The 9,711-nt window shown below is 35.8% G+C and overlaps 2 protein-coding genes across 2 annotated transcripts; both read left to right on the top strand.

Annotated features, from left to right (window-relative positions):
• Nucleotides 1-1,677: 1,677 nt before the first annotated feature.
• LOC308700801 (ganglioside GM2 activator-like) lies at nt 1,678-4,905 on the top strand. Its single transcript, XM_081382588.1, has 4 exons — nt 1,678-2,053; nt 2,155-2,304; nt 3,870-4,052; nt 4,143-4,905. The coding sequence occupies exons 1-4, from the start codon at nt 1,949-1,951 to the stop codon at nt 4,299-4,301; spliced, it is 597 nt and encodes a 198-aa protein (XP_081238714.1). The 5' UTR covers nt 1,678-1,948; the 3' UTR covers nt 4,302-4,905.
• A 125-nt stretch (nt 4,906-5,030) lies between these two features.
• Nucleotides 5,031-6,825, top strand: LOC308700802 (ganglioside GM2 activator-like). Its single transcript, XM_081382589.1, has 4 exons — nt 5,031-5,335; nt 5,423-5,569; nt 5,963-6,118; nt 6,206-6,825. Exons 1-4 carry the CDS (start codon nt 5,231-5,233, stop codon nt 6,377-6,379), a joined length of 582 nt encoding a protein of 193 aa, XP_081238715.1. The 5' UTR covers nt 5,031-5,230; the 3' UTR covers nt 6,380-6,825.
• Nucleotides 6,826-9,711: the final 2,886 nt, after the last annotated feature.

Raw genomic sequence — 9,711 nt, 5'->3', positions numbered from 1 at the left:
ATATTGCAATAACTATTTTCCAATGCAATAACGATTTTTCACATAATGTAATAGGTTATTGAGAAATGTATGAACACACTGTAGCAACTTATAATGTAATCAGTTCATAATGGCAGCACATAATGTAGGCTATAAGTAAAACAATGTTCACAAATAATTGTATTTCAATGTAATAAATAGATTATTGTAAAATAAGCTAATACACTAAAAGTAGGATAATTAAGCTGCATTGTGAACACAACAGTTTCAGTAAATATTTTGTGATTATGACAACCCAGACATACATTTTAAGATTTTTGCACTCAATTATTATCTGCTTTGAATTATTGTAATATGTTTTTAATCGTTTTTTAGATCATTTAAATGGTTGTCATAAAAACTTGTTTATATTTTACAAAAATCTCAAATGCATTAATAATTTTAGCTATTGTCACGTACACTGCTGGTCAGTAAAAACGATGAAGGAGATTACTTAAGAAATATTTATTTTGCATCCAAAAATACTCAGGAGAGTACAGGAACGTAGGTCAAACATACGTTTCATAACGTCACATTACCGCAAGAAAGAACTGGGGAGATAAGAGCTTGAATACATGAGATAATTATTAACAGAAATGAGAACATAGAACTAATTAGAAACCATGGGAACAAACTGGCACAGGGAAATATCAAATTAAAAACACAATGAAACTAAATGGAACCAAAGCATAATCATGACAGTTATATGATTCTTTATGATGCTTTCAATTTTTCTAGATAACTAAATAAATAAAAAATAATGAACTTAAGACATTATTCGGTTATGTAATGCACTGAAAACCAGAGTAATAGAGCAAAAAAAGTTGAAACATTGGATTCACTAATTGCATAAAGCGTTCACACCCCTGAACTAATACTTAATCGAGGCACCCTTTGGTTTTATTACAACACTCAGTTGCTTGGTACATCTCAACTTGGGAATACTTCCCAGAGAATGAACCTCATTGGTTCTCACACATCAAGCGAACATGCTTGAGCTTCAATTTACCACAACTGAAGCGTGAGTTGACGAATGTTTATATGTGAATAAAAGCCTAAATTCAATCTGTTCATCATAAACTAAAGTGATAGTGGCTCTTTAGACAATTTGGACTAGCCTAAACTGCTCAATTCGTATGGATTAGTTTTATTTATATTTTTATGAACTCTTTGACGTTTCAAAGAGGTAGTTGTGCTGTCAATGGAGGGACAGAAAGATTTCAGATTTCATTAAAAAGATCTTCATGATGAACTAAAGTCTTAAGGGTTTAGAATGACACAAGGGTTATTAATGACAGAAATTTCATTTTTGGGTAAACTATCCCTTTAAAACTATGCATTGTGCAGGCCTAACACAAAATAATTGTATTTATAAGTTATAAACTCAAAACTCACCTGAAGTAGGCTATGGCCTTGTTGAGTTCATAGCGGGTGAAAAGGTAGGTGCTTTCAGGATGAAGATTTACTTTAATGTTACCCTAATGTTTTCATAAATATCTGTCAGTGTTGACAAAAATGTTAGTATGGCAATTTTTATACTTCAAAAGCTGTAAGTGCCAAAAAAGCACTTGTGTAAAAATGTCCTTTTCTTTGAAATTTACATCTCTGCTAATCATGTTTGCTAACGGACTGCTATTATTCCTCCTGCCTTTAGAGGTCGCAGTAACACTCTATTTCGCAGGGTGAAATGCGGAAAGAATCATCATGGCAAGACATTTAAATACCACAACACACTCGACACACACTGGTAGTTCCTCAAGTGAAGCTTTTATTGGTCTTCAACGCACTATGTATTGTTGTTCTATCAGGTGCCTTTAAGTTACGTCGTGTTACCTGTTTCCGGGCATGGTCGCTTGTGGGTTTTGTAAAGCTCTCCTGTTAAACAAAATCCAAAGTTATACTTCGTGCTTTTGACTTTATACAGTGCAAAATGAAAAGCTCCGTTTCCGTGTTTATCGTTCTTTTCGCTGCAAACGGTTTGTTGCTGGAAGGCTCGAGCCACTTGCACAGCAGGAAAATCTCTAAATTAACCACGGTAAGACTGTGAAATATTGTAATCAGGACCACACTATACTGATGACTGTATAATTTCTGTTTTCTTTCATTTGTCATGTGCTCATTTTTATTATTGAACAGGTGTGGGGGTTTTCTTGGCAAAACTGCGGTAAACAAGATCCTGCACAATTGAAGAGTCTCCATATTTCTCCAGATCCCATTCCCATCCCAGGACAGTTAACAGCGGATGCATCAGGCACAACATCAGTAGAGCTGGTATCTCCTCTCTCGGTATGCTAAGAGGACATATGATTATAGAAATACTAAATCCATTTTGATATTTATCTTGAGACCCAGAATTGCATGTTTGCAGTGAATATCTCTAAAAGCATATGTAGAGACTTTCTGTAGGATTTTCAGAAATGCCAGAACAACTTCCTCTTCTTGGTTAAAAAAGGTAACATCATGACATTTGTTGGTGGAAAGAGGAACTCTAACGTTACATAGTACATACATTGTTATTTTTTTTTAACATTACATGTATTAAAGAAAATGTCCCTATGACACTTATTACACTGCCTATTATTACATAGTTGACCCAAATTCTTGTTAATATAAAAACTTCTTTTTTTTAAGGTTGGAAACACCCATTTTTTTTCTTTTCTTTTTTTTTTTACACAAATATTGCGACAAATCAGGAATCAATACATTTTATAAAATCACTTTGTAATATTATTTATAACATATTTAATGAATTGCATGTTTTGATTAATGGGCTATTTAAATTATCATAAACTAATTTGTTTGTAAGCTAGTGTGCATAGGAAAAAACTATAAATATCTTTTTCCTGCATTTTTTATAATACCTGCGTTACAGATGACTTGCTGAAAAAGTTACATGAAGGCTAAAAATTTACATCTTTGCTTCATTTTCATAATTCCTGATTTTTAAAAGATGTCGGTGAGATTGTCATGTTTATTATGCTCCAAATGCTACAAAGTCATTAAAAAAAAATACAAAAAAAGAGGTGTAGAAGGCTCTATCTTTACCCTGCACCATGAACCTCTGAATTCAGTTCAGAGTTTCCTGGCCATTCTTGTGACCTAGTTTATACCCTAATGGACTGCTAGTGAAATACATTTTTATGTCTGGAACCTCTGTTGGGTGTCTTGTGACTATCACAAGAGGCTGTAAACCTCCATGATAGTTTGTGTCTTCATAAGGCATCGTTTTAAAGGGCTAGTTCACCCAAAAATGAAAATTCTGTCACTTTCCTTCATGTCGTCCCAAATCTAAGACGTGTTCATCTTCGGAACACAAATAAAGATCATTTTGATGAAATATGAGAGCTTTCTGTCCCACCATTGACAGCCTACGCAACTACCACTTTCAGAAAGGTAGTAAGGTTTAACCTCGATTTTATGAGTGCTTTGTTTGTGCAAAAAAAAATAAAAAAATTACCACTTTATTTACAAAATATTTATCTCCGACACGTTCACAAGATGCGTGTTGATGCGAGAGCAAACATTGTTGCGTGAACCCACGTGGAGATTAATATTTAGTAAATAAAGTAGTAACTTATGTTTTTTTTGTTTGTTTTTTTTCTAAACAAAGCGCTCACATGACTTCGTAAAATTGAGGTTAAACCACTGGAGTCACATGGATTACTTTTATGATGTCTTTACTGCCTTTATGGGGCTTTAAAGTGGTAGTTGTGTGTACAAACTGTCAATGGAGGGTAAGAAAACACTCATCAAACACAATCATTTGATTTCCAAAGTTGAAAAAGTCTTGCAACATGAGGGGGAGTAATTAATGAACTATCCCATTAATAACTCTGTTTACTCTGTTTCAGGTGAATGTGACGTTGGAAAGAGAAGTTGCTGGTTTGTGGGTGAAAATACCATGTCTGGATGAAATAGGAAGTTGTCATTATCCTGATATCTGTGACCTGCTCAATCAGCTCATCCCCCCAGGACAGGACTGTCCCGAGCCTCTGCATACATATGGCCTGCCCTGCCACTGCCCGTTCAAAGCTGTGAGAGACTCCTGATTCACAAGAACACAAAAGTTCATCATGCATTTTTTAGAGGCATAACATTGTTCATATCTTCTTCTTTTTTCCCAGGGTGATTATTCTTTGCCGACGTCAGATATCAACATACCCGAAGTTGAACTGCCTGGCTGGCTGACTAATGGCAATTACAGGGTACAGGGTGTTTTAGGAAGCTCTGAGAAGGAACTGGGATGCCTCAAAATCAGCTTCTCGTTGCATTCCTTAATGTAACTTTTACTGATCTACAGTCTTATGACACTGGTTTTGGGTAAGAAGAGAAAACCTTTCCTGATTATAGGTAGTATGTGATTCATCTATAATAGAACTTTTACCTGAGTTTCACTTTCATAACTTTTTAGAATGTGAGCACATTTGTTTTTTACTAATTAGAAGTCTCATTCAGTTGTTTTTTTAAATGATTGGTAGAAACTGTAAATGTCCCTACATCAGATTGCTTCACAAACCACTGGACAAACTTTGACAGCTGAGACTCATGAGTACTGGAAATCTTTAGATCATAAACTGCACAGGTTTTATTTTATTACTGTAATTAACATGAATGTTTTAACAACTGATTGTGTTCCTATCATGATTTTTGCTGTTGTTCTTTTGGTTCTAGTTCAGTGACAAATCAAAGCTGAACCAGTTTTGTTTAAAAGGGAAATATCTTCTTTTTTTTCTTTTTTTAAATAAACATTCAAACAAGTTTTTAGTAGTTGTTTTACATTTTCTCATTGAGTTTGTAATGCTTTACATTTTAACTTTTTTTAAATACTTTAAACTTTAGTTTTTTGTTGTCTGCACATCATTTTTCATAAACTAGGCTTTTCAGCTGAACATGTTTGATAAAAGAGTCAGTGTGTTCGAGTGGAAGGTGTATAGGTTTTTTTACTGTCATGGTTGCAGTTATAATCTTTATTGTTGAGGTTTTTTAAAGGGTTGTCATGGTGTGAATCAGCCTGTAGATGTCGCTGTATAATTGTTTTTCTTTTTTATAAATGCATAAAGTTTCACGGATAAACATATTTCAGTAACATAACAATCGCATGACACACTCACTTGACACACTTTATAATCTGTGTCAGTGATAATCACGTGAATGTGCAAAATACCTCTTAGATGATTAACCAAAAATTCAAGGTAAGACTAAACCGTTCAAAATGAAAAGCTGCATTTCCGTGTTTATCGCGCTATTCGTTTCCAACAGTTTTTTGCTGGAAGTCTCGAGCCAATGGCATAGCAGGAAAAGCTTTGCATTTAAGAAGGTAAGAACCTGAGATTGCAATCAGACCGTTTTGATACTACTTTAGTTGTCTTTGTATTGTCATGTGCTACTTTGTGTTACTGATCAGTTTAAGAAATTTTCCTGGGACAACTGTGGAAAGCCAGATGACCCCATATATGTGAAGAGGCTATATGTGTATCCAAACCCAATTCCTTCACCAGGATATGTATTAGCATCGGCCAACATATCAATAATTCTGCACTCTGCTTTGCCTGTAAGTTGAAATATTGTCATATGACATCTGATCTATAGGCTTCTTATAGCCAGCTGTGATTTTGTACCATTCACTTTTGTTTTAGAATTGATGCTATTTATAATATATATATATATATATATATATATATATATATATATATATATATATATATATATATATATATATATATATATATATAATGGTACCATAAACCTCTGAATTGAGTTAGTACCCCCATCCATTCCCATTGTTAACAAACTCTTGGTGTCACAAATGTTTTTATGTCTGAGACTTTTGTACTTTACGACTATCGTTTAGACGGTAAACCTGTATGACCACATTTCAGCAGTTGAACAATATGCCTTGTATCTTCATAAGATCATTTGGATGATGTCATTTTATCTGCTTCAGGCGAACTTGACTCTGGAAAGAGAAGTTGCTGGTGCATGGGTGAAAATACCTTGTGTTGATGACCTAGGAAGTTGTTATTACCCTGATGCCTGTGAACGGTTGGCCCAGCTCTTTAGGGGACTCACAGGACTCAGTATTGACTGCCCGTTAAAATCTGTGAGTGTTGACTGATTCACTGAACATCTGGTTTCACATGCAGCAAACTTTTATGTACTGTTTAGTTAACATGTCTCTCTGTTTTAGGGTGACTACATTTGGCCTACATCTGGTATCTACATCCCAAATTTTTCACTCTCTGACAGACTGGCTCATTTCAGATTGCAGATCATTTTAGGAAACTCTGAAAAAGAACTGGGATGCCTTAAAGTCAACTTCTCAGTGGCATCAGCACTACACTACCAACACAATGAAATGTAGTATTAGCTGCCCAGCACTCTGCTCGGGTCCTGGCTTTTGGGAAAGTGACAAAAGAGACAAATGTTCAAGGTAGTTAAGTTAATCTACAATACTTACAGTAAATTAAGATGACAAAAAAAAATTACAATCTTCAGTCATCAAGAACATACACTTTAACAAGCAATCTACATCTCATGAACTTGTTTTAATTGATGACTGCTTGTCAGATCAATTTACTTAAAATGTTTGTAAATGTAAGAATTGATGCCAACTCAAACATCACAAAAAGCTCTTACAGTTGCTGCTATGTGTCACGAGTAAGCGACTGAGTAGACTGTGTAGAGCGAAAACGAGCATCTCACTTTTAATAAACCCACCCAACTTATTTGCTCTGAGGGTGCATTTTTTGACATGATGCACCACAACTGTTTGAGGCTGTATTATAAACTGGTGCATTTGTCTATTTGAACTGTGTCTCGAGTGTGTCTCATGGCGTATGGTATTATTTTCACTTTGACGTATTCAGGATTCGTTTGATCCTTGAAGGTCTAAATACAGCGATTTTTGGCTTGCACTCCTGTACCCGAAGCTGAATGTCTTTTCCCACGTAACGCTTCACTCATGGTCCCACACCGGCTAAATAGAGAGCCTGCTCATTGCAGAGCCAATGAGGGGAGTTTGACATCCAGCTCCCCCTTTGTGGAGCTGGAAGTCATTTGGCACTTAAAGAGATAGTTCACCCAAAAATTTAAATTAGCCCATGATTTACTCACCCTCAAGTCATGCTAGATGTATATGACATTCTTCTTTCAGACGAATACAACTGGAGTTATATTTTAAAAATGCTTTATAATGGCAGTGAATGGCTGTTTCAGAAGTCTAAAACGAGGGTGTTTAAAGAAAAAAAGTCTCCTATCTGATTATCTCGAAATCCTCCGACAGAGTTCAAACTATTCAATTCTTCACATGGATGTCCTTCGATGTCAACAAACTTGGTTCTTGCAAGAACTAGCATATTCTTACCGGAGCGTCCTACATTATACGCTGGATCGCCAGTCTCTCGTGGACGCACATACGACAGTTAGCGGAAGTTAGAGATTACAGTTTGTAAAGTTTTAAATATGGATATTTTTCTTAAACAAACGTATTACTCCGCTTCAGAAGGCCTTTATAGAAGGCCCCTGTAGCCGTGTGGAACACTTTTATGATGGATAGATGCACTTTTATGGACTTCAAAACAGAAACAGCCATTCACTGCCATTTTAAAGCTTGGAAGAACCAGGAGATTTTTTAATATAACTCTGATTGTATTCGTCTGAAAGAAGAATGTCATATACACCTAGTATGACTTGAAGGTGAGTACATCATGGGCTACTTTTCATTTTTTGGTGAACAATCTCTTTAAATGAGCAGCACTTGGCTAAACACCCTCTGGCTCCGCCCACCACAGTAGCCACGCCCCCAGATTCTCGCCATAGGTTGACCTGGAAAGAGATTGACAAATCTGATCGACCCGCTCTCAATGTTTTGATGGTGTCTGTGAGGATCAATGGTTACAGGTTTGGGGAAAATAAACCCATGAATGGCATTTAGTTGTAAACACTTGGTTAAGAGAATATATTTTAACATAAAAATCTTACATAATTCACCTTTAAAAAGTTTTTTTATATATAATTGTTGTTCTTAATAAACATTCAAATCAGTAACTGTAATTAGTTATGTATTATATTTTCCCAGTGATGCTACGGTAGTTTAATTTTTTTTTTTTTTAAGTCTGATAATCTTCCCCCTGCGCTGTAGCTCTCAAATCTCATTTGCACAGTCATGTTAGTGATGCAAATTGCCATTCTCACATGTGTAACCAAAAGTTTAAATATAACTCTAATGAGATCTGAAAGCTGCAGTGGTACTTTTTTTTTTTTTATCCTTTTTTAGCTTGATCGCCTCTGGTTCCTGTATGCTTCTGTTTTATGGAGCAGAGTGCACAGTCAGTCATGCATATTAAGATTGGAACACATTACGTGACTTTTCAAATCTGATTTTAAAACCCTGTAGGCATCATTCACTTGGTGACTTATGGTAACAGAGAAAAACGACTGAGAATCACACACCACCAGACTTTCAAGTTGGTCTGGATGCACAAAACTCAAGAAAAATGCACTTCGTTCATTGCTAGGAAATGCAGGACAGGTATCAAGATATCCTTTGACTGCTAAAAATCCAGAGTCTGTGCCCATCATACACTAAAAGCAAAAACACAATTTGACATTTCATAATGCTGATATATACATGTCTCACCAGGATATGTTCATACGGTCAAAAATCGCCCAGGTTTGTTCTCCTCCTGTAAACATTGTTTGCATTCCTGATTTTCCAGCCTGTCTTTCAAGAGCCCTCAATCCAGATGTCCAGGTACCAACCAAAGCAGATTTCCACTGTGAGCAAGACTAGCCATGTTCTTCATTTTTAATGATCACTTAACCCAGATGTACCATCCCTTGTAAAAAAAAAAAAACATCCTGACATGTGAAATGTTAAGATTATGAAATTGCACTCTAAACAAATTTATCTATGAAGTTCAGAACTATCTGTAGTATGTGATCAGCATAGTGTGTTGTTTTAAGGTTTTGAATTAAACCTAACTTAATAGTTCTCTCAGATGCTTAACTCTCAGTAGGACTTCTGAGTTTTATCTCGCCCTCTGAAAACACTGAGGTTTTCCGAGGCCTTGAGGCTTATACCATGCCTGGGGTCGGAGGGGGAGCAACGGAAAGAATGTTATCTCCTGGCTGACTGAGAGGCTGCGTCTGTTTTTTTTTTAAAAGAGCTTTGTGGCACAAAGCACGTTCATAAAGCTTTGCGGCGGCACATGCTCCTGGCTGGCACGCTATGCGTTTACCATGCAGAAAAACAACATTAAAAACGAACAATGAACTTTAAAATATTCAACAACTTGTTTTAAGGTAATCCGCTTTGTCACAAATGAGTGAATGAATGGGTGAGTGAATGGGTGAATGTGAGGCTATGTAAAGTGCTTTGGTGGCCATAGGTCTGTGAAAGCGCTATATAAATGCAGTCCATTTACCATTTACAAAATACAAAAAAAAAATTATTTGTCAAACAATTCAGATTTCATGCCAAGTATGAGAGGTGTGTCATGATGAATGTTAAGGAAATAGGTTTGATTTATTGTTCTCCCTTAAAACCCTGACCTCATATGTGTGATAAGCCTGTTAACTTTGGCAAATCCTATGTTAAATCCAAACACACTGTTTTATGCGATTGCTGTGTTTTTGTTCCTGTGTGGATATAACTACCAGACACCTCGCTTTATTACCATCACCACTAAGCTG

Source organism: Scardinius erythrophthalmus (assembly GCF_964197995.2).
Source record: "Scardinius erythrophthalmus genome assembly, chromosome: 13".
NCBI classification, from domain to species: domain Eukaryota; kingdom Metazoa; phylum Chordata; class Actinopteri; order Cypriniformes; family Leuciscidae; genus Scardinius; species Scardinius erythrophthalmus.
This window is presented reverse-complemented; position numbering and strand designations above follow the sequence as displayed.

What these genes read in the sequence shown, in the direction of transcription:
- LOC308700801 (XM_081382588.1), top strand. Translation starts at nt 1,949, where the DNA reads ATGAAAAGCTCCGTTTCCGTGTTTATCGTTCTTTTCGCTGCAAACGGT. An exon ending in AAATCTCTAAATTAACCACG is followed by an intron (nt 2,054 to 2,154) that starts GTAAGACTGTGA and finishes ATTATTGAACAG; the next exon opens with GTGTGGGGGTTTTCTTGGCA. An exon ending in AGCTGGTATCTCCTCTCTCG is followed by an intron (nt 2,305 to 3,869) that starts GTATGCTAAGAG and finishes ACTCTGTTTCAG; the next exon opens with GTGAATGTGACGTTGGAAAG.
- LOC308700802 (XM_081382589.1), top strand. Translation starts at nt 5,231, where the DNA reads ATGAAAAGCTGCATTTCCGTGTTTATCGCGCTATTCGTTTCCAACAGT. An exon ending in AAAGCTTTGCATTTAAGAAG is followed by an intron (nt 5,336 to 5,422) that starts GTAAGAACCTGA and finishes GTTACTGATCAG; the next exon opens with TTTAAGAAATTTTCCTGGGA. An exon ending in TTCTGCACTCTGCTTTGCCT is followed by an intron (nt 5,570 to 5,962) that starts GTAAGTTGAAAT and finishes TATCTGCTTCAG; the next exon opens with GCGAACTTGACTCTGGAAAG.